Below are 27993 nucleotides of genomic sequence, written 5' to 3'. Positions count from 1 at the left end.
TAGTATGTACATACAATGAACTGCAATTTATAAACAATATATGCAGTTCAACAACAAATAATAATAATAAATAAGTCATTTATATCAATGCATAAATTGGCCTTCTGTTTATAAGGCATTATCACATTTTTTGCTTATCGTGAGTTGTTCTGTGTTTTCTCATGTCACCCGCCTGAGCAAAGCCTCTTCCACAAATATCACATTTGTACGGTTTTTCTCCTGTATGCGTTCTGATGTGGCAAACTAAATCTGAATTTTTCCGCGCTCTAAATGTACAGTGTGGACACGGGTAAAGTCTCGTATCGTTATGCATGTTACTATGCACTATAAGGGCTGATTTAGTTTTAAACCTTTTGTTTTCACAAATACTACATGCATAAGGCCGAATATTTTCATGATTTTTTTTATGCAACTGTAGTCTTCCTTTGAGTTTAAAAGATTTCCCGCATACTTCGCATGTGAATGGTTTTTCGTCTGAATGAACAACCATGTGAGTTCTTAACGAGGACGGTAAAGAGAAACTTTTACCGCAAACATCACAAATATAACTGGTTAGGTGCTTCTTTTTATGAAGGTAGAGGGAATGGCCAGATTTCATAACATCACCACAGATACTACAAGTGCATAAATCTTCCGCATGGTCTTTTATCATATGCTCTTTTAGCAATGAAGAAAGCGAAAATGATTTATTACAAACATCACATAAACAAACTTTGCTATGCTTCTTTTTGTGAACTTGCATTGCATGTCTCGTTGGTTTCACATCACCGCATACTTCACACGTCAACGGTTCTTCGCCTTTCGCACCAAGTTCCCTGATAACGTCACGATGGGTGATATGTACAGTCCTTCTATGATGGTTTACGTGATCTTTCCTTTTAAATGTAGCACCGCATATATGACACAGATGTGGTCTGTTTTCAGAGTGTATAAGTAAATGTGTCTTAAGATACTCTAGAAAATTAAATACTTTGCCACAAATTAAGCATGTACTGATACTTCGTTTTTTCCTTTTTCTCTGTTTTTTAGAGTCTTTCGGTTGTCCATTCTTGTCGGCTGGTTCATCCACATGTGCCTTTTGGCTGAAAACATTTAATAACAACAAAATTAATTATTTTTAATTATACAAGTAAAGTAGATATTTGAATTGCCATAAAACACTACAATGAACACTAGCAAGTTCTCTGGCATTTTACCAACTGAAAATATACATTCAAAGACATAAAACCAGGCACTTGTATTTTTTGTTTATTTCAAACTGTATATATTTTTTTGTTATTTAATTACAACATACTTATTTTAATGTAAACCAAATTAAACAAAAATCAGAACTTCATGAGTTTTAATAAAAATTATTTAATTATGATAGTTGTAAAGAAAATTCACAAAATCGCAGGAAAATCATTAATGATAGATTAAAATTTAACTAACAATTTATAACTTGGTTCCCATTCTTCAACAACAGGGGTTTGAAGCTGTTTAACACTTGTTAGAGGCTATTGTATTGATGTCTAACCCATCTCTTTATCATGTCCCATAAGTGTTCTATGGGAATCGTGTCAGGAGAACGTGCTAGCCAATTCATTGTGGAAATCCCTATATCCTTCAAGCAATGGGCGGCAACTCTTACATGCGGTTGAGCAGTATTATGCATTAACACGAAATTGTCCCCAATAAATGGAGCAAATGTGGCCCGCTTCTAGAACTCCTCAATGTACCTTAGTGAAGTCAAAGGTTCTTTCTGATAAGGCATCGACGTTGATTCCACTCCATACCAGAACTGACTGGCTTTGAAAAGGCTATGACTTACACATGGTACATGAAGCAAAGTGTTCTCCAAGTCTTTTCCACACATGGTACTGGTCATTTAATTGCCACAAACAAGCCAGCACTCATCTGTGAAGAGAACAACCCCCCATTGTTTGAGTGTCCAATTCCCATTGTGTCGTGTGTTGCAAATTGTCGTATTACTACTCAGTACCTCTCTAGTAGTAAAAAACCTAATGCGGTACATCTAGAGACTAGGCTATTCTCACAAAGCCCACTGATGACTGCTTTAGAGCTCACCCTTACATTACGGACCGTGTGGAGTTGACTACCTACCAAGGAAGCCGTTAAATAACAGTTCCTTAGTGTGGTAAGAGCAATAAAACACCATTGTTTCTAGCCGTCATACATCGCGGTTCACAACTACCTTCTCTTCCATCGATACTTACAGTGGCCCTAAACCACTGTAGACCATTGTGGATGGTAGAACATGGCACACCCAGGACTTGTCCATTATTGGTCAAACCATCCATCAACTATTAATTTTTATATCTTAGTTATTATTGAAAATAAACTTTTTTTGACTTAGTGTATTAGTTTTACTATTTCTCCAACGTATAATCAGATAAATTAATAAGAAATTATCAAAGTTGTTTAAATCATTTAATGTTTAACATGGAAAAAATTTATGTAATAATTTCTCCATGACACCTTTATTTAAACAGAAATTTGGATTTTTATAGAACCCATTCCTAATTACTAGGGATATTGATATGAAGTGTAAAAAAATTTGCTAAATATTAATTTAATTAACAAAATTAATTATTAATTAATTTACATTAATAACGAGATTTGATACCTATTAAAAATAATAATATTAAGTTAATTCAAATTTAAATTTTCAATATAAAAATGGGATATTGAGAGAAGTTAATTGATAATACCTCGTATCTGGTGTGTTTCTACTGTCAGTATTGTCAGCACAATTATTGTTGCTTAATTGCTTTGAAGCCATGCTTTTTGATCTGCAGTTAGCTATTTCGTCACATAGGTAAGAAGAGCCCTATAAATATTTTTTTTTTTAATCATAAAAATATCAATTGTACAAATATGCTAAAAATGTTTAATTAAATAATTTTTCTAATCAAATATGAGTTTATAATATACAAAGTAAAACTATCCAGAGATAAATAAGTATGTTAAGTTTAATTTTCTTAATCTTTTTTGATCAAAAAATTGATTAAAAGAAAAATTAACAATAATCCATACTGGCTACAATAATGTATGTACAAAAATTAAAATTAAAAAATCACGGATTTCTTGATTTTGTCAAATACCCTTCATTTATATTTTTTATGTTATAAAAAGATGATATTACATAAATAACATAATTATGATTACTGATTTATGTAAGCTCAACTCTGCACACGCATGTACAAACAAACGCACAAGTTCAGAATTGAGTGTATCACTTTTGGCAGTCCATTGGCAATGCCCACTGTTGTAATTTACAATAAATTACCAGCAGGCCTTAAGAAGCACCCACCTCGGGTGTTGGCAATTCGGAGTTAGACCTCGGTTTTACCCCACACAGTCACTGAGGTTGCGCTCTGGGTGATACCATCAGCTAGGTCAATTCAGCACCCAACACAATCAGTTCCTAGATCCAAACCTGTTCACACTCTCACTCACTCTTAAATAGATTCTTACTTATTTACATACCATTCACTCAGTTAGGGAGGTGGAGTATTTGATTTTTCTCCGTCGTCCTCCACACATAATATGTAACTAATCTAATTGAGGTCCAATTGGGTACTCAATATGCCGCCATTTGTCTTCTCGCACAACACATTCATGCCAATAAATTCATTCACTCTCAACACACACTAGGGACCCAAAACGATCAGTATCCAATAAAACAATTCTGTATCCTTCAAGAATCGGAAGAGAGGACCCTACTCACTGCTGTGCTCAAACATGATTCTCATGGGCGGCATGCCAATGCTCTCTGTATTGAGCCAAGGTGTAGCACACTTCAATAAAGTGGGACACATCGATCCACCTTTCTCTTCATACTGTACAAATATGAGGGTTTGGCCCAAAAGTGTCCATGTGTCAACCTTACATGACCTATTTTTAATCAGGTGAGAATGACCTCTTTTCTATAAGTGAGATCCTCCAAGGGCCATCTAGTGACAATGCTCTTGATGTGCAAAAGCTTCTCAGCTGATCCAACCCACCGATGCTGCCACTTTCTTTTAATTCATTTTTAGCATAAGGGGGGGCCGGATCGTGGTGGTTAAGTTCAGAGATTGGGACGTCCCGGCCTTAGTCTCATCTGCTTTGCTTATTTGTTACCCTCCAGAAATGTGTCCGGGAGCCCAGACAACAACAGTCTATGGTATCTCTCCAACAAGAGCTACATAATCATGGGAAAATGTTTTGTATTATTAGTGTTCAGTTCATTTCAACTGTAATACTGGCATTTTTCATTGTGAAGTCTACAGTTGGGTCATTTCTGATCCTCCTGATCTATCTATCCTAGATCTTTCAGATGCCATTTTGCCACCTTCAATGAGTGATCTATGAATTTTCCAAGTAGGTTTGCTCTTTTTGTAGGTTCTCAACATGGCTGAATATGACAATGTTTCGCCATTCTATCAGATAAAACCAATGACACCACTGATGATACCGAAACACATACAACATTTTTAATACAAATCAAATGATAAATGCTGAACATACCACAACACTGTAGGTCTCATTTGGTCCTACAATTTCCTTTTTTTCTTTATTAATATCACTAATGAAAAAAGAAGATAACTTTTTCTCTACTTCTTTGCAATTTTCCAACAAAATATAAAAAGCAATAATTGTAGAAGCGCATGAATAGCAAATGTGATCTGGGAGACGGTCATATATTGAAACCTAAAACATAAATTACAAAACTAAATTTAAAAAAAAAAGGCAAGTTTTTTCCCCTTTTCAGGGGATGAAAAGTAAATAATCATGCGGACAAAAATTGTCAATAGACTTTTTGTAAGACTTGGTGTTTTACGTTGAACGTCAACAGATCATTGGGTGAAAAAATTGGGTTGTTTTAATATTCAATTCACCTTTACAGGTAAAAGCTTGTTGATCTTGCATTCCAGTTCATGTTCAACGCCTTCTCCAGAGAAGAGGGGAATTAAATAGTCATTGACATTTCCACAGAGACGACAGAGGGAGCTAATATTATTCTCTACATAAATGACAGGCGAAGTCGGGGCTCCGACTGTAGTGTAAACTGGTTGAGGTGCTTCCATTGTGCATTTACATTTAGACGATCTGAAACAAAATATGTTTATATTGTTAAAAAAATGAAATAGAGATTAATAAAAAGCTCAATCTTAGAACAGAAATAACAAAAAGTACATTTTTAACAAAAATGACAAAAAGTTAACAATAAATTTTAGTATTAATATACTTAGACAGCAAACTGACATGGAATCCCTGCACAAGCCTTAAGAGACAACAACTTAACATGACTTGGACAAGTATGAACACTTCTAAGATGGAAATCCGTCTTGACCGGCAAAACTGAATTAACCTCATAAAGCCATTACTATGACTACTTTGGACAGAGAGGAAATGTGGGGTTCTGCCTAACCATCCAACATCTAGCATATCCAATCCTTCCAATCAAAAGTCACCTCAAAATGTCACTAACCTCACGATCCATATAACCTCAACATTGCTTTTGTTAACGAACTGATTAGATCCCTCTTCCAAAAGTTTAACATCAACCTCTCGACCCATCCTAACCCTACTGCCCAAACCTTAGATTTTCATATTCTGAGAACTCACCACATCACCTTTAAATTATGATGTCCTTGAGACCTCCTCAACCCTTAAACCTCATATTGAGTGCCAGCTTTGGCTTATTTCTCTTAACTTCTTAACTCGCATCCAATCTTTTCAATCAAAAGTACTCAAATTGTCAAAGCCAGACTATGTCATTAACCTACCTATCTACAACGGCCTCAACATTTCATCAACAAGCTGACCAAAAGTTTTAACCACTCACTCAATTCATCGTAACCCTACTCTACTTCAAAGAGGTTTCCACACTCTTCCCTTTCCACACATTTCCATTTTGAGAACCTGCCACATCACCTTATTAAATGATGGCCTTGAGACCTCCTTGTCCCTTAATCCCTCACCGTGAGTGCCAGTTAGTAGTGCAAGTTAAGGGAAGTTCCACCTCTCTGGAGGAATTACTTTATTTTTGGGACCGTGGTGACCGATTAGCTAAGGTGTACAACTCATACTGCTACACTAGTTGCCCTAGCTTCAAATCCTGGCAGAGTCCATTGCTTTAATTGAGAATAATATGAAAAAAAGTATTGTAAAGTGGTTTGATATCATCAACCATGAGACCCAAAGGGTAGTTGGATGTCAGCCCACCTCTGTGTGTGTGTGTGTGTGTGTGTGTGTGTGTGTGTGTGTGTGTGTGTGTGTGTGTGTGTGTGTTTGTGTGCGTGCGAGCATGCGCGTGTGAGAGTGAGAAAGAGAGAGAAAATACTTTTTTCTGGGACTAGAGTCCCCTAAGAATAACAATAAGGCAACAAAAAGTTTTATAAATCTGGCACTTGAATTAATGAAGGTTTGACGAAATAGAAATAATATTACCAACAATAAGAATTTATGGAAAATAATAATAATAATAATAAAGAATATTCAGTCTTGTGAGATCATAATCACAAACTACAAACTTAAAAGGAGGGAAACAAGCTTTCTTATGTAGTAAAAGAACTTAATAATATTCTGTGTTGGTTCTGTTTGGCAGGAGATAAGGTGTTTGTACAGGATGGATTTAAAAGAGGTAAGGGAGGCAGCTTTGTGGAGTGGCAAAGGAAGAGAATTCCAGAGATTTTTGGCTCAAGATAGGAAGGATCATACAGATGTGCAGGTTTTATGACGAGGAAGGTATAGGTCTCTGGGAGAAGAGCAGGTGTTAAGAGAGTGGATAGAAGATTTGAACGAAGTAGCTGGAAAATATATTGAGGTTAACAAGATTTTATGGATTGGTAAAGGAAGTTGCCTAGGAAGTATTTCCTATGGAAGGAGGTATGTAGCCAGGATAGGCATGAATATAGGTGTGAGTCTCTGGACATTCCGGGGGGGAGGGCTGAAAATAAATCTGACACACCATTTCATTAGTCTTTTCGCATGCTTTTCTTGTTCATCCAAAAGCCCGTCATAAGCAACACAGCTTAGTCAAAGAGGGAAAGATGAAGGAGGAGACAAGGAGTTTACGAGTGTTGAAAGGTAGAAGGAGCCAGGACTGGCAGAATTGAATGAGAGATGGGTTTTCCAGGAAAGGTTTTGGTCAAAGGTAAGCCCAAGGTTTTTAACAGTGGAGCACAAGGAAATAGGCTGGTTGTTGATGGTGAAAGGAGGAATGGGGGAGAGATTTGAGGAGGTGACTATAACAATGGCTTTGGACTTCACAGCATTTAATTCTAGGTTGTTTTTATGTGCCCATTTGTTAGGGAATTCAGATTTTCAAGAATTCTGTGGATAGCATGTAGATTGAAGGGATGGAAGGACTTATAGATTTGGGAGTTGTCGGCATAGGGGTGGTAATCGCAATGCTGAATAAGTCAGGAAGATCACTGATATAAATTCAGAACACAAAGAGGGAAATGGTAGAGCCTCATGGAACACTTAAGGGAAGTTCCACCTGTCTGGAGGACTTTATTTTTGGGACCGTGGTGGCCGAATGGTTAGGATGTACAACTCATATTGCCACACTAGTTGTCCTGGGTTCAAATCCCGGCATAGCCCATGGCTTTTCAATTGAGAATAGTACGAAAGAAGTATTGTAAAGTGGTTTGACCCTTCATGGTTCAACACCCAACAGGAAGTTGGACATTAAGCCCTCTTGTATAACAGGAATTACTTTACTTACTTTTAATGTGTGGTGATTAGTGACCGTTTGTCAATGATTATTCAGAAATCGTGAGATGCAGTCTGGTGTGATGTAGGTTTCAGAAAAACATTTTCTTTATCACACCAACATTTCGATCTTTATTGAGATCATCTTCAGGGCTCAAAGTGTTTGTTTTCTGTATAATTGTGCCATTCTTGCATGTTGTGTTGAGAGTGCCCAAGGGGCATAAACAAACACTTTGAGCCCTGAAGATGATCTCAATAAAGATCGAAACATGAAAATGTTTTTCTGAAACCTACATCACACCAGACCGCCTCTTACTTTTAATGTCGTTACATGTTTAACATACTGTACACGTATTGTGAATTTCTTATGTTGTATGTTTTGGTATTTTCCCACTAGATAAAAAATAAATAAATGAGTAAGTAAACTATACACTTACCATAGTGTAAAAGCTTTCCTAGGATGTCAAATTTCCTTGATATCATATTTATTGTTAAGTTAAACAGAAAATAACAAATGTTGGCACTAGAAAATTCGACAATCCAGAAACTATACAAATGTTATACTTCTTTCTCTTTATCTCTTTTAACTTATAGAAATTAAGCTACTTTGTATCGTACAAAAAAAGTTTAACTTTAAGCCTTTCGTATTGGGTTAATTGATTTATTCGCGTTACAATTTCAATTGCAACTAGTTTCACTTATTTTTTCAGAGATTTTAAACTGAATTTTTGAATAATCTTGCAGAGGGAAAGTGATAAAAATATCCATATCCAAAATAAATAGCTTACAATCCTTATTTGAAGTTGGTTGTCCTGGGAGGGAATGTTAACTTAGGCCTCGTCTCATTCCGAAGTCACGGTGCCGGCTCTTCTTCTCACAAAGGGTAAAAACAGGTGGCAAATGAAAAATTAATAAAAAACAAAAAAAAATTGAGAGAGAGACAAAATTGTTTATCTGTGATACACGACTGATAAAGTGCTATCAAAGTATCAACGACTGCAACAGTACTTGGGGAGGGGGGTCCAAATCGAAGTCTACTTGCTGGGGAAAGGGCGTCAAGTTTGGAACGTCATATTTTAATCCAGCAATTTATTTATTTAATTATTTATTATTTATGGGTATTTACCCAGTTACAATAACAATAACTCAGACATGCATTTTTCAATTTAACACACTGCTTTATGTAATTTTCTTATTAATAGTTGCAAATATAGAAACGTTTTGATAGGAGAATTCAATTATTAATCCTATTACTTCAATTTAATCATTGAAGCTTCTCGTATTTTATATATATTTTAATTAGTATAAGTAACAGTAGTATTTGCTTTAATAATGTACTTAAAAAAAGAAATCTTCTTAAATTTAATTTTGATCAACTCGCCAGATGAATAATTTCAGGCAAGAAATTTATTATTTTTTCTCTCTTCTGTTTACCATGTATTGAAAGTTTGAAAATAAAACACGATTATTATTATTGTTTATTTATTTTAAAGGTAGAAATAGGGCAGAAGTGTTTCATGGAACCTCATGTCAATGATGTGAATAAGTAGTTGACAGTATATTTTATCAAATGCCTTAAAGAAATCAAAGTAGACTGCATGCACTTGGTATCCAGCTGCAATTGCCATAACTGTGGAACCTTGAAAAAAAAATGGTTTGTGATAGTTGATCTGCCAGGATGAAAACCATGTTGTTGGGTATGATCATCCAGCTAAATGAAGAGCTGTTAAACTATCGCTTCAAAAACGTTTGCTATTGTAGACTGAATACAGATGGGGGGTCTGTAATTGAACGCATCAGTTCGATTTCCGTTTTTGAAGATTGATTTAACAGAACTGTATTTAAGAATTTCTAGATAGATTCCTGACAAGGTCAATTTTTTATTTTTTTTACATTTGTATAATTTAGATGTGTTAATTTCGTTCCAGTGGATTTTCCGTCCCAGTTTATTTTTGTTATCCTAAGAATAGGTTTAGGGTCTATATATGGTTTTACAGATGGTTTCTGACCAGTGTGTCTGCCTTTTCGTTACACACAATTCTTTTGTATCCTAGTACCATTAGGTTTTGGAAATTTTGGATGAATTTACTGACTAATTTCGATGTGATTTTTTTACATGCTAGCGCTTTAATGGCAATGCGTTTTCTAACTGGAACTTGCGTATGCTTTAAAGGAATTTTGTGAGGACTCAGTTCAATCGTGTCCACTAACTAACCGAGATCTTTTCCGACGACAAAAATCGACGTCACCTGTGGTGAGGAATTCGTGGTTAGGTCTGAGGTAAAATTTAAGCGCGGATGCGGTAGGGCAGGGTAGCACTGTAGTAGTGCGAAAGGTAAAGGAGTGGGGACCCGTCGGAGAGGTCAACTGCAGCTAGCTACACGAGACCGAGAGCATGTTTTAGCACTTAGCCGTACTAATTTCTAGTTTTAGCAAATTAAATACGTGTCAAGCCAAATCGTCGAGATCCACTGGTGAATGTGACAAAGCCCGTTCGTCCAATCTATCTGTAATGATAATTATTTCCTATAGGAAGGGAACGAGTTAGTTACGAACTTCAACCGAAACCCCCTCCCCCGGTGATAATAAAGTCAAAGATTAAGATCTCCAAAATCTGTTATCATCGTGGAATTTTGGATTGAGTAAGGATCGAACCGGTCGAAATGGAACCAGCCGTCGGAGAGAACTGCGTCGAAATGGTCGAAAATAAAGTCAGAGCCGAAGAAATCAAAGAAGAGGCCAACAGATGCTTTGCCCGTAAGACTTTTACTTATAATTAATCCTACTTCATTTTAGGGTCTTGTTTAGACTTAGATTCTTCCAAGGGAAACATATTTTTTCTCCCCTTATATGGGTTTGTATTTAAATAAAGAGTCGACTTCAAAAAGACAACACTTTCCTTATATAAATTGACTAGTGCCAATTTTATTACTTATTCATCAGCAAAAAATTTTTTTTTAAAGTTTTACTCACAAAAATCCCACCTGAAAAACATAAAACGAAAAAACTTTACAATTTGCGTTAAGCCTTTTTGGCACCAAACTAGCACAGTTTCCATCAGTGTCACTAATCCATTTGTTCGGTTTTGTTATTTGTGCTGAATTGTTATTTCATTTTTATATGTATATATTTTTTTAAATTCGGTTTCATTCATTATATTTATACTGCTCCATAAAAAAAGTAGCTCACTTTGAAATATTGATATATTTTTAATGCACTTGCCTTTTTGTAACATTACCACCTATGTTTTTTATAATTCAGGTATTTATTAAAATATTTGGTTAGTGTGAAAATAAAAATACCTCTCAACATAAAAAAATTCAAAAAAATCACTTTTATGTATGAACATAAAACATATTAAAACAAACTTAAAAATCTTTGAAAAGGAAAAAAACTAATTTATTCTGGGACGGGAGTGTAACCCTTAGTATACATTCTAACAATTCTAATTGTCTAATTCTTCAACAATTTATTTCTCCTTTCCACAATAATCCTCGTCTATAATAATCCTGAAATATCCAGGCATGACGACAAACCATTAAACTTTTTTCCACTGTTGGCCCCTTTCATCTCAAAGAAGCCGACTCCTCATAGAAAAATGGATTTCTATCCCTACATCCTTCCCACTTCTTCAAAACTCACTAACACATCTACACAGAAAATGCTTTGAGTGAGTACAAATACTTTGCTTGAGTCTAAAATTTCTATCATTGTATAAATTTAAATTAGCTGATTCTTTGACAACCCTGCTGACTTAAGGCGTTATATGTTTATTATAATCTCTTATTATCTTAATTGTCTTTTATTTTGGACCTTACATTTTTAACTACTTTTTCAGAGCAATGTTATGAAGAGGCGATCAACCGATATAGCATGTGTATTAAATTGAACCCTGACAAAGCTATTTACTACGGCAATAGAAGTATAGCACAATTAAAACTCGAATGTTTCGGTTCTGCATTGGCTGATGCTACAAAGGCAATAGAATTAGATAGAAATTATGTTAAAGGTTATTACAGGAGAGCTGCAGCATACATGTCACTTGGTAAATTCAAACTTGCCCTCAAGGATTATGAAACAGTAAGGACTTTGTAAATTTGTTTCCTCTTGGTCGTTATTATTAATAAGTTGTTTTTGAAGGTGATGAAAGCTAGACCTAATGACAAGGATGCAGTAATGAAGTTTAATGAGTGTTACAAATTAGTGAAGAAGCTTGCATTTGAAAAAGCGATTGCTGTTGAAAGCTATACAAAGTCAGCAGTAGACTCCATTGACTTTGACAAAATGAGTAAGTAATGTTGAAACACAGGCAGATGTCAATTATTGTTTAATTCTATTGTGAGTATTACAAATCCTATATAAGTCTAAAAATGATCAATAATGGAAAAACAGAAAATAAAGTTTTAAAAAATAAAAAGAACACCATTATTGACATTTTAACATTATCAACTTAAAATCACTTTTATCACTTTCTACATCAATTAATTACATAGTTCAATAATTTGAACATAAACTTTATAAGGCATACTCATGCAACACAGTTAAAGGCCAAGTTGTCGGCGGTTTTGGACTGTCAAAACAGTCCATGGTCTGGCTATCAGAGACATGTGCAGATATGTTCCCGCTTTCATCAAATAGGAAAGTTTTTACTACTTTATTTATATGCAATAAAAATTCTCAAGTATCGTGCATAAAATGCACTAAACCCTCAAGTATGCAATTAATTTGCTCTAAATATAGTAAAATAGGATTAATGTCACAGACATCACCCGATTAATAATTGAATAATTTCTTTTTAATATAGGCTTTTGTTGCCTAATATTTCTCATTTTGAAAAGAAAAAATTTCACTCACATAAAAAATCATATAATTAGAAAGAGAACTAACAATGACTATTTTTGTGTTTCAAATGAGGCCCCTATTTCTTCCACAATATGTCTACGTAAGAAAATTAATTTTTCATGCAAAATAAAATGCACTCAGAAGTTTTGGAAATGGGGCCTCACATAAGAATCTGATTATTTCAAGGGAATTTTAGTTTATCGGTTCATTTATGTTAATAAAATAACCTAATAAAGTCAAATAATAGTAAAAATTCAGTAATTTCGTGGTCCGCTTGACCAATTAATATATTACAATTAATTAAGGTTTTTAGTTGAGATAAAAAAGTCAATGGCACGAGTGGGATTCGAACCCACGATCTTCGGCTAGATACGCCGCTGCTCTACCACTTGAGCTATCGTGACCTCGATCCACTCGGACACTAACTTCCCACCTCAACCCCACCTTTTGAATTTTCCCTCCTTTTTGCCATTTTTCAAGGTGTGTTGGAACAAACCTAATCTTCACATATGAAATTAAAAAGTAAATAAATAAAAGCTATCCTTTACAAAAATGTAAAAGACTGTTTCCAATTGAATTGAACTTGAATATAATAAACTTTTAGACAAAAATATTTGAAAAATAATGTTCTCAAAATGGTGAGATTGCTTAATTATGATTCTGTTCCTTTATATATTTATTTTTTATTTTTTTTTAATGCAGCAATCGAAGAAGAATATAAAGGGCCACAACTACAAGATGGAAAAGTCACAAAAGAATTTGTCATGGAATTGATTGAGATATACAGAAACCAAGGAAAACTCCACAGAAAATTTGCTTATAAGGTAATGTAAAAATTTATTTTTATTGTCTCAATGTATATAATTAATAGGAGACAAAACTATTTTGATCCCATATAATTTTTTATTAAAAAATCAGGGATAAGGACAATTTGAAATACAAGAAAAACACTAAGTTCCTTCAAGTAACAAATATGAACATTTACTTAAAGTGCTGAAATCTCTGGTGTGCATGCGCGCGCACGTGTGTGTGTGTGTGTGTGTGTGTGTGTGTGTGTGTGCGTGTGTGCGTGTGTGTGTACATATCCCAGGCCTTGAAGTTGATTTCAATAAAAATCAAAACGACACAATAAAGAAAATGTTTTTCCAAACCTACATCACACCACACTGCATCTTACTATCTCTAAATAATCATTACCTAACGGTCACTAAACAACACACACTTCAGTATTATAATTTTATATTAATAGGTGCTTTTATATCATCCTTGATCATTTATTTTATTATAAAATTAATTAGATAAACTTCATATCACAATGTAAATAGGCTGTACATCACACAGTAATGCCCTTATTCATATTGTAAATTACATCTTAGTTTATTTGTATGTTATCCTTTGTGAAATGTCAAATTAACAACTCATGAGATTGAATACTAATTATATCAGAATTAAAAATGGTTTTAAACAGCGACATGAATTAAAAACAAAGGATTTTTAATTTTACTCTCAATTAGCCAGTCGCTCAACTTTTATGAACAGTATCCCACCTCCTGTCTAAATGTTAATCTTGACCCCTTAACACTGATGATATGTAACAAATTGCGAGATATTAGCGAAATTTTGCATAAAGTTTCCTCTATTTCAAAGTCACCATCATATTTAACATGTTTCAAATAATGTTGACACTATTTGAAGACTTTGCATGAAGGATTTTCATCCTTTCCTTGCAGCTAACGCAAAGTTTCTGGGGGATTTTGTAGTAGTTCAGGTTATAGTCGTGCCTAGCAAGCTTGTTATTAAACAAAGGCAGTTATGGATTTTTTTTTCTTTTGATTGCTGACAATACTGAGGACCTGATAGTTGCAGCTCCAACATACAGAGTAATCATTAATTACTGGGCAATTTGGGGTGTTTAAAACCAAAATTGAGGACGAAAAGTGATAAAAAGTCCTAAGAAAAAAAATCTTTTAGCTTAGCTTATTAATTTTAGGTAAAACTAAAATATTACAGTACAGTTTAGTAACCATATACAACACATACTCGTTATAACCAAATCTGTCTCTTGGAATTTTAGCTTTTAAATTGTATTTAGGCAATTGAACCAAAGGATATGTTTTACACAATTGTTTTATTGAAGGGAAGATGTATAAGGTTGCTGCATATCTAATTAATTGTTATTCCTTTTTGTAGTTAATAAAACATTTATTTTATTTTTTATTTATTTATTTTTTAAATTTTTTTCATTGGTCAAAATGAAACTGTTAAATAGTTTAATGTTAGAAACAAATTTACATACATTCATAGGAGGAAGGATTCATGAAAACTTGTACGAATTGAAAAATGTTAACTATAAAATAAACAATTTTATTATATCAATTAATTATCCTTTTTATGTAAGGTCTTGGTTGAGATGAAAAAGCTAGTGTTACGAGCGGGATAGGAACCTCATCTCCTCATCTCAACCTACAACCTTTCGAATTTTCCTTCTTTTGACCATTTTTCAAATGTCGTGTAATCAGGATTCGATTCTCAGCAACTTATGAAGTGGCCACAGGGAGCTGTTAGTGAAGTTCTTTACTTACTATACTTCTTTAAGAACTTCTTTACTTATATATTAATCAATTTATGTTTAGTGGTCTAATTGACCATATTAATTATTGCAATTAATTATTATTTTTTCATCTCAACCAAGACCTTACATAAATAGAAAAAATAATTGAAATAATTAATATGGTCAATTAGACCACCAAACATAAATGGATTAATTTTGTTATATTTCTACATATACATTATTATTATTATTTTTTTAATTGGACAGTATCTGCAACAAAAAAATACTTTTTTGACTTTACCAACACTTGTTAACAAGCACGCTATTCAGAAAGTATTCTGTTAAATCTGCGCACTATCAATTTAGTATTACTGTTTGTGCTAACGTTATGAAAAATTTCCCAAGATAAGAAGTGGTTTTGTCTGTTATACAGGGGGCCGTTCTTAAAGGGTTTGGGTACTGTCTATGGGAGGGTTTTAGTAATGCAGTTGTATGATTAATTATATACATACACAAAAGTTACATAATAGAAAATATAGTATTCAGTTGTCTGGAAAATAATGCAGTATTTTTTTTTTTTTTTTTTTTTTTTTTTTTTTTNAATTTTTTTTTTCAATTACCCTTCTATATAATAAACTGTTTACATTTGATGAATTATTCTTTTGTACAAATGTCAACACTTTTTACCTCTTCCAAACAAATGTTTATTTACCTCAGTAGCATTTCATTACTTGGGAATAATTCAGTCTTTACCAATATGTCAACATGTGATTTGCGCGTAATTTCATTTAATGAATTTAAACTTGGTCCGATTGGTGCCCAAATGGTCAGAAACATTAATTAAGTCTGGGGTGATGTAAGTGTGTGAGAGCACATTCATAGATGGTTTAAAAAATTTTCGAGATGAAGATTAGCTTTGAAGACAAAGACGGTCGTGGAAGGATTTCTTCCCTAGATGATGATGTTCTGTGAGCTTTGGTCAAAGAAGATGCCAGAACAACTGTTCGAGAGCTTGCAGAGAATCTTTCAGTTAGTAAATCGACCGTTGCTGACCATGTTAAGGCCACTGGTAAGGTGAAAAAACTTGAAAGTTCGGTTCCTCATGCATTAAACAACTGCCAAATAAATCATCGTTATGAAGTTTACGCAACAATTCTTTGCCAAAACCTTTGTTACTTGTGATGGAAAGTGGATTCTCTTCAATAACCGCGGTTGTTCTGGACAGTGGCTCGACAAAGGAGAAGCAGCACCACATTTTCCAAAGCCCCTAACTCATTGAAAAAAGGTGATGGCAACTCATTGGTGGGCTTCATTTGGGCTGATTTACTAGAGCTTCTTGAATCCTGGCTAAACAATCAATTCCTCCCTATGCTCCAGACTTCTCTCTTACTGATTACCATTTTTCAGACACCTGGACAACATGTTACAACATAATAAAATTTATTTCTCAAAAGCCATTAGAAAATGTGTTTACAGAATTTATTAATAGTAAAGACTCAAAATTATATTTAGAGGGTATAGAGATGATGTCATGGGAGAAATGTGTAGAAAGTGATGCAGGGTATTTTAATTAATAAAAATGTTTAAAATCATTTATTTAATTGTTTTTATTTTATAACCAAAAACCTGCATTATTTTCTGGACAACCCAATTTGCAAATATTGCAACGGCAATAACGACCTTTTTCTTGTAAAAAACTGGCTTTTTTGAAAATAAATAATAATAATAATAATAAAAGGAAACAAAAACAAGGGACCGGGGATTGTAAGTGTAAAAGGAGGAAAATAATATTTAAAAACATGTGGGAAGTTTCACTAAAGGATGAACAGTACTTGATGAGCAGCTTTCTATAATTGCATGTGTCTTGAATACCTTAATAGAGCTGTACCTTTAGATCCATTAAAATAAGTTGATAGTGTGTATAATTTGTTATTAACTCACATAATTAAGTTATGCAAAAGTGAACTGATTGAAACATTAATTTGTACTATGTAGAAGCTAATTGGTTCTGCCAAATCTGTTTATTTCTTTAGATTCTGCTTTACATATACATATGTTTGTATGTATTTGGTTTTATTTTATTTGTAAACAATATTTGTTAATTATAAATACATTATAAAAAATTAGAGTGTTTTGTTGAGGGCTGGTACAAATTAATCTCATTTCAATTAATTTCAATGGGGAAAGTTGATTTGAAATATGAGCATTTTGACATTCAAGCTCGGTCATGGAAAAAATTGAATTTGTTTCGTTGTTCTGTGCGTAAACAGTAACTTTTCCTACCTCATTTCTCTCTTGGTAAACGTTTCAAAAACCAGTTTTTAAGGCAAAAGTTTATACCATCTATTTGGTATAAATGTAATAATTATTTAAAATTATAACAATATAATTTAATTTTTTACTTTATTTTAGATACTCCAAGATGTTAAAAACTTGTTTATGACACAACCATCTTTGATAAACATATCTATTGGAGATGACGAAAAGTTTACTGTTTGTGGTGATATTCACGGTCAGTTTTATGACCTATTAAATATATTTAAAATTAACGGATATCCATCTGAGACAAATCCATATGTATCCTTTTTAATGATTTTAAACAGATGCTTAGAATTTATAAAATTTTATCTGTGCATAAAACTAAAATTTGCTATAAAAGTGTGTTGTAATTGTAGTATATTAGTATATCAAGTCCACTAGTGTAGTTGATTCATTTCCGAATATTACTTTGGTATTATTATAACTATTATTATTATTATTATTGTTATTGGGAGACGGGTTTCTTGAAAAAAAGGCTGGGGTGACAGTGGAATCAAACCCTCGACCATGGGGTCTACGAGCCGAGAGTCTATCTCGCTGACCACGTGGCTACTGCGATCCCCCGATTACTACAATCAATTAAAACATTTTATCAGTTATGATCTAACTATGAGTTCAATCAACTGTATAGTTGTTTAATTTTATTGCCATTAGTTCTGTTTATAACATTTAAATTAATATTTTTAAATTTTAAGTCTAAATTATTACAAAAACAATAACAAAATAAAATAATTGAAATGCATTAGTTATTAGTTTACACGTGTTTCAGAATATAAATTTCCTTAAAGTGAGTAGTTATTTAATGGTGATTTTGTTGATAGAGGTTCATTCTCTGTGGAGTGTATATTTACGCTTTTCAGCTTTAAGTTGTTATACCCAGATAAATTTTTTATGTCTAGAGGTAAGTTATCAAGCAAAGCAGCATAATATTTCAGCTTATTGTTCTTCATCCAGTAGATTTGTAAATGTAGATTTCTTTAGCACAAGCTGTAAATTTGATCATCTACAACTTGCAAGCATTAGTCGATTCATTTCTGAACAATATACATGAATGTAACATTCAAATTTACTATTAGTTGTTCAACATTTATTCTTTCTTAGGTAACCATGAAAGCCAAACTATGAACCAAATATATGGATTTGAAGGTGAAGTGAGAGCCAAGTATTCATCTCAAATGGTAGAAGTTTTCACAGAGGTATATAACTGGCTTCCGCTAGCCCACTGTCTCAATAATAGAGTTTTGGTAAGGATGTAACAGACACCATATTTTATTAAATTTAATATTTTTAACAGTATATGCCAGTTTTGTTAAGCATTGTAAATAATTTTCAATGCAAGTGAGAGTGAGAGACCAGTTTTATTGTATTTTTGTTTCTTATCGTCACACAGTAGTATTTGATGTGTGTAAGCCACCGTAAGTGGGCGCCAACACTCTGTGTGCTTATCTCTAAACGATGCTTAACTACTTTTGTGTAGGGTAAGGTAGGATTCCAAAAATACAATAAACTAGAAATATATTCATAAAAATTTATTGTATTCTAACACTAGCCCATCTTAAGAAAAGTAAAAACAACAATCAAAGCAAGTCAAATAATAACAGCAAGACAGTCATAACCAGCTCTGAGATGAGCTTATAAGACTTAGCCTAAATGATGCTTTTCAATACCAGCTTCCACATCATCCAGCCTGATGATCTTCCTGCAGCTTCATGCATCAACTGTATTCAACTTCTCAACTGAATGGCTCGAACTTCCTTGCTTTGGACTGGCTACTCGGGTTGGCTGAGTTCTTGGGTCGATTTACTTTGCTTTCCAAATCATCCCCTTTTATACTAATTTCCCAACCAGGATAGGAAAGGAAAAGCAAAAACTGCTGGGCCAGATGGCCAGTTCCTTCTCACAAGGGTTGGCTACGCAATAACTCACAGTAATTGTTTCGAGTTTCCTTACTATAAATTAATATTAATACTTACAGCCTTATTTCCAACATATGTGTGTCTTTCCTTAAAACTATCTTTAACTTACTTTAACAACTATTTCTACTTATTCTAAGACGGGGACCAGCTCACACCACAAATGTAAATATTAAGTGTGTGCATAAGTTTTTCTCTTTTCAGGATGAAAAGTCTAATTCAAAATATAAATGTATTTTATTTTTAACCCAAAACATGATGTCCTTCATTTGCTAGAACATATTCCTAAGGTTATGGTAATAGTAATAGCAGAAAATATCCCCTTACTGTAAAAGTCTTACAACTTATGTTGTCTAGGGAGAGGTACAATTAAAAATCGGAAGGGGCAAAATCTGGAGAGCATTCTCCATGGGGGTGGGGAATTGTTCCCAGCTTAACTCGGCGATTTTACTCTGAGTGAGTGCAGCTGGTGACATTCGGTGTTACAGTGAAACACGACATCTATTCACCAGGGCTGGACGTTTTCCCTTCAACGCTGTCCGGAGATGACCTAGTTGAGCACAGTATACCTCTGCCGTAAGGGTTTGTTTGCATAAGTTATTCCTAGTTGCCAATGTTATTCCTTGAATATCCCACCAAAAAGTCAATAGGACCTTAAGAGATGGACAATTATGCTCTTGATATTGACTCCTTTCATTCTTTTAGAAAATGGTCTTTCAGCACAGCGGTTGAAATTTGAAACAACTAAAAAAACGGCTCCTATTTAAAACATCCAAGCAAAGAAAAAAATTGAAAAGCAGAAATTCTACTTTAGTAGTACTGAATAAATAATCCTATAATTATGTTTGAATTATATTTTATAGGTTATGCATGGTGGACTATTTGCAAAAGATGGTGTAACCCTGGATGACATAAAAAACATTGATAGAAATCGGCAACCACCAGATGAAGGTAGAATAAAAAATGATAAATAGATAACAGTAAAATTGCTAAAAATAAATAAATAACTCAGAAATTACAACCTTTGTGAATTATTCGTTCTAGGTCTTATGTGTGATTTGTTATGGTCTGATCCTCAACCTGCAAATGGACGAGCACTGAGTAAAAGAGGAGTCGGGGTCCAATTTGGTCCTGATGTTACCAGCAGCTTTATAAAACAAAATAATCTAGATTATATTATTCGAAGTCATGAGGTAAAGACAAACGGGTATGAAATTGCTCATGACGGAAAATGCATTACTGTTTTCTCAGCTCCAAACTACTGGTATGTTTAGAACAGTTCGTTGTACCTTTAGGTAAAAAATAATTTATTCGGCTTTATTAATAATCAATTTTCTATGATATTGCTTTGCTATAGGTAGACAATGTGTTTAACATCTAAGCAAAGTAACTATTTTTTATTTTGTTACAAAGTAATAAACCACTTACAAAAGCGCAAAATGGCAACATTAAAATGTATTCACAGACACACTGAAGATGGCAAAATGCCAAAACAAATCTGAAATCCAGTAAAGATAGGCCGACCAAAATGATTGGTAACGACCTAATATCACTAAAATACATTATGAACTTACTATTAACAAAAACATTTATAAATAAAACACACAATTAACTCATAATAAAAACAAAGATATAACGACCACCTCAGGATTAAAAAATTCACTGTTCTAAAATTGTGTTTCAGTGATACTATGGGCAATTTAGGAGCATTTATCTCACTAACAGGAAAAACGATGGAGCCAAAGATATTTACTTATGATGCTGTCGTAAGTATTCCAATAAGAATTAATGTTTGTTGTGAATATCTTAAATCTGTGTATTATTATCTACACTTGCATCAAACACTCGGCAAATGTGTCATTAATTTCATAAACATTGTTCAAAATCTAATTTACAATATCGAAACATGACACAATTTTAAAATAATATTTTATAATAACTAATGTCGAGTTACAATTAAAAACTAACAGAAAACAGAACATCAGCTTAATACTACTGTGTAGAGATTAGTGAGATAATACTTAATACTACTACTAACATGATACTACTTTTTATCTACCTTTGTCTCCCCGTTATTTTATTTTTTTTATTTTTTATTGGAGGATTTTTGGTAAAAACCCCGTCACATAAATTTTTAGAGTAGAAATAATAAACGTTCATTGTTTCAACCTGACGATGATTGTTTAATACTCGAAATCCTGATCGTAACCATCATTTATATAATTTTTATTTTTTGTTGTTTATATGATNTGTATATATATTATGCAGGGTGGGCGACCAAGACCCGAGGGGTTAAATGCCTGGGTAGACTCGTACCCCGTCCCTAAAAGGTCCGGGACTTGGTCGGCTCACTTGTTGGAGATTTGGATTTTTTATATCTTGGACCAATTTATCTGGGGGAGTGATTTGGTGATGTCCTCTCCTTCAAAGATTTCAAATCTAGACCTAGCATACCTATTACACTCTGCGAGCTAGTGCCTTGCCGTTTCTTCTTTTATTTCCAAAAACGGCAGAAGGGGTCTGGTAAAATACCCATTACGAAGAAGTGTCTTCTCAAAGGGCAATGGCCCGTCAGGATACCTATCAGCCTCCTAATTCCCTTCCTTGAGATAGAGAATAGCCATTTCGATTCTGCTGGTTTGATCGCCTTAACAAACTCTTTCGATTGCCTGTGTCCGGGGGATAATTTCCACTCCCTAAGGAATTGTTTCATGCCCCAGTTATTGATACTCTCTTATTTTTTGTTGTTTCTCATAAGCCAAAAAGTTTTGATCTAAATCACCTGGATAACACGACCAAAATTTGCACCAAGCTGAATCGTACTTTATTAGCTATATCCAGACTATCCTGTTATTTTAGGAAATTGTGAAATTTTTCTTTCGGTACCATGGGCAAATAATTGACTATCAGTTTTGTAAGCAAAATTTCAATTACGGGACATTTGTAATCCTACATAGGAAGTAAAAATTTGCTTCTTTTAGATTTTTGGATGCATTGTTCTGGAACAATGTCTCTATATAGGGAAGGTCAGATTAGGCAAACCCCTACTCATTATTTATGTGTGGCCTACCCATGTATTATGAAAACATTGTCTTAATTTTATATTGCTACTACTAACACTTTAAAAAATGAAAGAAAAAAAACCCTAAAACAAGTTTTGAAAAGCAGGGATTTTCTAGAGGAGGTGTGTCATTCTGGGGGAAGGGTACATTTCGTCATTCCAGAATGTATTAATAACAAAAATCACCTGCCTCCATCTACATTGTTACTGCCCTTTCATTGTGCTTTTGTTGGAGAAATACGATGAACTGGAGGAGCACTGTTCTGAATATTGGGGGAAACGGTTGTTTTATTGAAGATGTACTGTGTTGTGTCAACTAGTGTGAATTGAAAATGAATATATACGAATGTGTAGTGTAAGAGGGTCGATGGCAGAATACTAAGTACCCCATCCCATCAACCCTCAATTAGATTGGTTATATGACGTGTGGAAGGTAATGGAGGAATAACAAGTCCACACCAAGTGAATGGTCTGAAAGAACGTATTTAAGAGTGAATAAAAGTGGGTTTGGATTTAGGAACTGATTATGTTGGGTGCTGATTGACCTAACTGTTAACAGCACCTGGAGCTCAACCTCACTGGCTGGATATATAAGATAGAGGTCTGACCGTGGACTTCCAACATCAGGGGTTGGTGATTCTCGAAGCCTGCCAGTAATTCATTGTAAATTACAAAAGGTAGATTTTGCTAGTGGATTGCAAGAAGTGATGGACTCAACTCTGTATACGCTTGTATGTATGTTCAAGCTTGTTCAGAGTTGAACTTACATAAATCAGTAATGATGTAAAAGTGATCAACCAGCTACTATTGAAATTTGGTAGAATCGAGGATCTGGTCCATTGAATGTTGTGTGTTGAAACTAAGCCAAGCTTTCGGTGCTTTTTTTCACCTTCCTCAGGGCTAGATTCTCATTCAATATTTAAACTTCTTTCATCAACGTGTACAAAACTTTTTGTCTCTTTTTTACCATCTCTTATTTTTTACTAAATATAATGTTTTTTTTTTTTTTTTTTTTTTTTAAATAAATAGCAGTTTTTACAAATTAATACTACTCAAGTCTGATTTTATCTATGATATTAATTTGTAAAAAGTGCTATTTATTTATTATAAAAACATTATATTTAGTAAAAAATAAGAGATGGTAAAAAAGAGACAAAAATTTTTGTACATGTTGATAAAAGAAAATAATGTAATATTGACAACCCTTGCATATTTTTAACAGCCTACATAACAAAATTTTTGAAGGTATTTTCTGATGAAACAAAGATACAGTATGGATAAAAGCTACATTTTGTAATTTGTTGTTGTTATAAATATGTTAATGTGACAATATTAAATTTATTACAAAATTATTTTTATAATTTGTTGAGGTCGTGAGGAGCGGTCAAGACACACAACTTCAACAAATTATGAAACAACAGGTCACTAAGAAAGACACATTATTTATATACTATTCATGTTTTCCTTTTTTTCTTTTTTCAGGAGCATCCCAATGTTGTCCCAATGGTATATGCAAATTCCTTGTTAAGCTTACTATGTTAATAATATAGTTATAATTGTGTGCTGATAGTTAAATTGTATGGACAAAATAATTAAAAAACAAAGTTTGATGAGTCCTAAGAAATAGTCCAAAATTAATAAAGAGGTTTGTTTATATTAAAAATATACATTTAAAGAGGAGATTTAAGTATGGTTGTGCCTTAATGGGTTTGCCATATATTATCAGTGTTCTGAATAGAATTATTAAAATAAATAACAATGATAAATACCATTATTTTGTAAAATTTAATTTGATTCTATGAAGGATACTCCGAAAATTGTGTCTCATAGTGGTATCAGGCATTGATTTACAGTGGTCCGACCACCAGTGAAAGGAGACCAGGAGCAATACTGTGCCTTTCAAGTTACCCTTTTAATCTAACATGAAAAAGACAGACGAACTGTCATAGTATATAACTTTATATATAAAACTGACAACAAATATACCCAAACATCTATACTACCCTGAAGAAAATCTCATTTTAGTGGATTGTTAATATTGATTTTTTTTTTTTTTTTTTTTTTTAATCAATTTGTTTTACACAGTGGGGAAATTAACAGAGAAGACTAAAGGTCTTTTACATTTATTCTCACAACCGTACTTAATGTCTTCAATCTTTAAAATTGTTTCTTCAATTGTCATACTAAACATTGCCACTGATAAAAGGAAACTATCACCATTGTGGAAATTGTCTTATAAATTCTGTTATATTTGTAATAAAATTGAGACATATCATGAAATAATGTATTGCTAAAATGCAAACATTATCCAACAGTGAAAATAAAATAGACACCAAGACAAAAATTCAGCATGGAAATAATGTCGTTTGATTATTGCTGAAAAATTTCTGCACTATAAATGATAGTGATATTTATTCTATTTTAATGCAATGTCGGTAAGCGTAGTCTACTTATTTTTTTACCACTGCCTTAATGAACACACTATTTCAGAAATCATTTGAAATTTCAGAAAATTTTAATATTCTAAGGTTTTATTTTTGCAAAGTTTACGATACACATGAAGCTTATTCAAGTAGCATGTTTTTAAGTTGTATTAGGTTTAATTAAAGTATAAGTATTTTAGCAGTATAAATATTCTGGCAAATTTTAATCAATTAAACTTTCAATCTAAGCTCTTGGTTGAGGTGAAAAAGCAAGTGTCACTAGCGGGATGAAAACCCATGACCTTAGATTGAAAGTATAATTGCTTAAAATAGTTAATACGGCCAATTGTAACCGCTAAATACATATATGGATTCTGTCAAATAATTAAAATCTGTTGAAATTTATTAATTCATATTTAACACAATTAGTAAATAGCTGTGTGTTTATGAATTGTCAATGGTTGTGGCATTAAATGATATAATTTGTTGTGTAATAATTTACCATTATTTAATGATGTAATTTTCATTGCATTTATAAATATGTTGATAGTATTTATATAATTCATTCTTCACTTCTGAAAAATTTAAATTTGTAACATTATAATGATTTCTGAACAAAATTGAACTATAAAATTAAGGAATTTTATTGTTTTTTTTTTCTTCTTTTCTTTCTTTAATTGCATGTTAGTTAACATGTTAGCTTATCTACTTTACATATTTTTAAATTTTAGTTTGATCTGTTAAGGCATGCATTACCCCGACTGTCTGTTGGTTTTTCCACCTGTTGTGCAGGCTACACATTCAGTTTCACATGTATAGAATTGTTAAGTAATGTACAAACAAACTATTTTTAGGTATGTTTCGCTGTTAAAAAGTTGTGACTGAATAATCAGTGAAGATATTTCTACTTATGTAGAGTGGAAATATCTACTGCGTGATAGTAATGTAGAAGTCAGGAATGTATAATTTTGTTGTGCATCTTGCACTATATTGTTAGAGATTTTCAATTCATTAAAAAATAAATAAATGGGTAAAAAGTTATACGTTTCCGTTATGTTAGGATGTTACAAATAAAAAACTTCTATTTTATTTTCAAATTAATTAATTGTAACTAAAAAAATACTGTCAGCTAAAGAAAAATGAATAAAATTGCAAATAAAATTTATTTATCTTTGATATTATTTGTTTTTAAAAAATTTACAGTATGTTGGCACTAAGTTGTTTTCAATAAATTACAAATCCAGCCAACTGTTTGCTCATTCTTGTTAATCGCCAGATTAACTAATCCAATCTTACTTATTGTTATTAATTTAACATGATGATTGTTTTATGATTGCATTGAAATGACATTTATTTCTTGTAGTCAACAAAAACTCAACATGGTACTCTCACTCTATAAAGATTGGTTAAAAACAAAAAATAGTTTTAATAAATGTTTTACTGTTCAAAATCATGGGGTTATACCTTTGGTAAACACATTTTTCAGTTATTATATAATATATATCCATTGTATTATATATATTATACAATAGATATATAATATAAATACAACATAAAATGTATATATATTATATTATTAACATCTAATACATATAAATGGCCAAGTATACAGAGTAATGGAAATAACCCTTTTTAAAATGCTTGTTAGTACAAGTTGTGATAATTTTAATCTTTTTTTATTATTTTATTTTAATTTTTTTATTGTTATTTTTGTTTGTTCAATAAATATTAATGTCCATGACTATGATAGGAACAAATTTATGCGTTGCATTTTGGAGAAGAAAGTAAAATCTTGAGTTGTATTCATTCTCTAAGGAGTCTTTGTTGCCCTTCATATTAAATTTAGAACGAAATCTTTTGTAAATTGACATATTTTCTGAGGTTTTACCTGTTCTCTTTGTATTTCTGTGAGATATTTATTACTAAAATTCAAGAACCTTCATTACCTAATACTGTTTAATAATAGAGACCCTCTTTTTGTTTTCTGTTTAAAAAAAATTCTAATATTGCTTTTAATCAAACATGTTCTTGATAATACAGTTGATTCAGACTGACAAAAGCTTTGTTGATCAATCACACATGACATTGCAACATATTTACAGTCCTATCCTTTTGTTTAATAATTTTATACTGTTACAATTAATTAAGCGTAAACTCTCCATTTAGTAACAGTATTTTTTCTAAACACAAAAGAAATTATCTATTTAGATATTTTGTATATACATATAACAAGTTTTAGATATAATAAGTTTAATTAAAAAACAAACAAAAAAACTAGTTTTCCATGAGGCTCATAGACTGTTTAGGATATTGTGCCACTATATTTGAATTATATTCAATGTAGCTCTGCAATAAGCAATTAAGTTCTCGGGAGCATTTTTATACTTGTATATAATGTGCTCAATGGTTAAAAACATATGTCAACAAGTTTTTTCCTTTGTAATTGCAATTGTATTGGCATGTTGTTATTTATATTATTTAAAAAAAAATAGAGGTTGGTTAATAAAAAATAACATTTTATTTCCATTATCATGGTCTTTTTTTATTGTAGTTGTAAAATTTATTTATGTATCTTTATACAGATAAGACTTCTTTTAATTTAGGCAGTAGGTAATAAATTGAAATGTGCAAGCAAGCGGTCAAATGTATCATGCAGTGCCTTCTGGGGCAATTGCATTGCTTACAGTACAATTTAGTTCTAAATTGGTACTAATTTTATAATTTACAGCATGCATTTAATTGGGGAAAGGAAAGCAAAATTGTTGAAGAATTAGACTATATAGAAATGTTTGATGTGAGGAATGTAATGATTGTTTTATATGTTTTGTGTGATGTGTGTGTATATTATTGATATTGAATTTGATTAAAGATATTAGCGTAGCTGCGACTGAATTTAAAATTACAGGACGGACACATGTAAACTCAGTAGCAGCTATGCTAATATCATTAATCAAATTCAGTATCAATAACATACATATATCATCACATCACACAAAACATATAAAACAATCATTACATTCCTCATATCAAATATTTTTACATAGTCTAATTCTTCAACAATTTTGCTTTCCTTTCCCTAATTATCGTCGTCTATTCAATACTGAAAGAATAATCAGGCTGAACCACTACCCATTTTTTCCTATTTCTTTCTTTCTTTTTTACGAGGGTTCGCAACAG

General features: G+C 32.5%; 2 protein-coding genes across 5 annotated transcripts; one reads left to right on the top strand and one right to left on the bottom strand.

The window, feature by feature from the left end:
- Positions 1 to 3: 3 nt before the first annotated feature.
- Positions 4 to 8699, bottom strand: LOC106666930 (zinc finger protein 567-like). Its single transcript, XM_014394478.2, has 5 exons — positions 8496 to 8699; positions 4884 to 5094; positions 4513 to 4695; positions 2712 to 2830; positions 4 to 1082 (listed from the first exon to the last, which is right to left on the bottom strand). The coding sequence occupies exons 2-5, from the start codon at positions 5070 to 5072 to the stop codon at positions 122 to 124; spliced, it is 1452 nt and encodes a 483-aa protein (XP_014249964.1). The 5' UTR covers positions 5073 to 5094; positions 8496 to 8699; the 3' UTR covers positions 4 to 121.
- A 1329-nt stretch (positions 8700 to 10028) lies between these two features.
- LOC106666895 (serine/threonine-protein phosphatase 5-like) lies at positions 10029 to 26529 on the top strand. Of its 4 annotated transcripts, XM_014394423.2 has the most exons (12): positions 10030 to 10181; positions 10240 to 10464; positions 11546 to 11787; positions 11848 to 11995; positions 13252 to 13373; positions 17513 to 17677; positions 18215 to 18320; positions 18521 to 18663; positions 20196 to 20283; positions 20377 to 20596; positions 21017 to 21098; positions 23876 to 26529. In XM_014394423.2, exons 2-12 carry the CDS (start codon positions 10371 to 10373, stop codon positions 23933 to 23935), a joined length of 1470 nt encoding a protein of 489 aa, XP_014249909.1. In that variant the 5' UTR covers positions 10030 to 10181; positions 10240 to 10370; the 3' UTR covers positions 23936 to 26529. The 4 variants fall into 4 exon arrangements, with proteins under 4 accessions (XP_024082041.1, XP_024082040.1, XP_014249909.1 ...); XM_014394424.2 differs by having other exon boundaries at positions 10030 to 10464; XM_024226273.1 differs by lacking the exons at positions 21017 to 21098; positions 23876 to 26529 and adding an exon at positions 20690 to 20862 and having other exon boundaries at positions 10029 to 10464.
- Positions 26530 to 27993: the final 1464 nt, after the last annotated feature.

This window comes from Cimex lectularius, unplaced genomic scaffold, assembly GCF_000648675.2.
Source record: "Cimex lectularius strain Harlan isolate CLEC.00 unplaced genomic scaffold, Clec_2.1 scaffold115, whole genome shotgun sequence".
In the NCBI taxonomy this organism is placed as follows: Eukaryota; Metazoa; Arthropoda; class Insecta; order Hemiptera; family Cimicidae; genus Cimex; species Cimex lectularius.
Note: the sequence above shows the minus strand (reverse complement) of the source record. Positions and strands in the feature narration are given on the sequence as shown.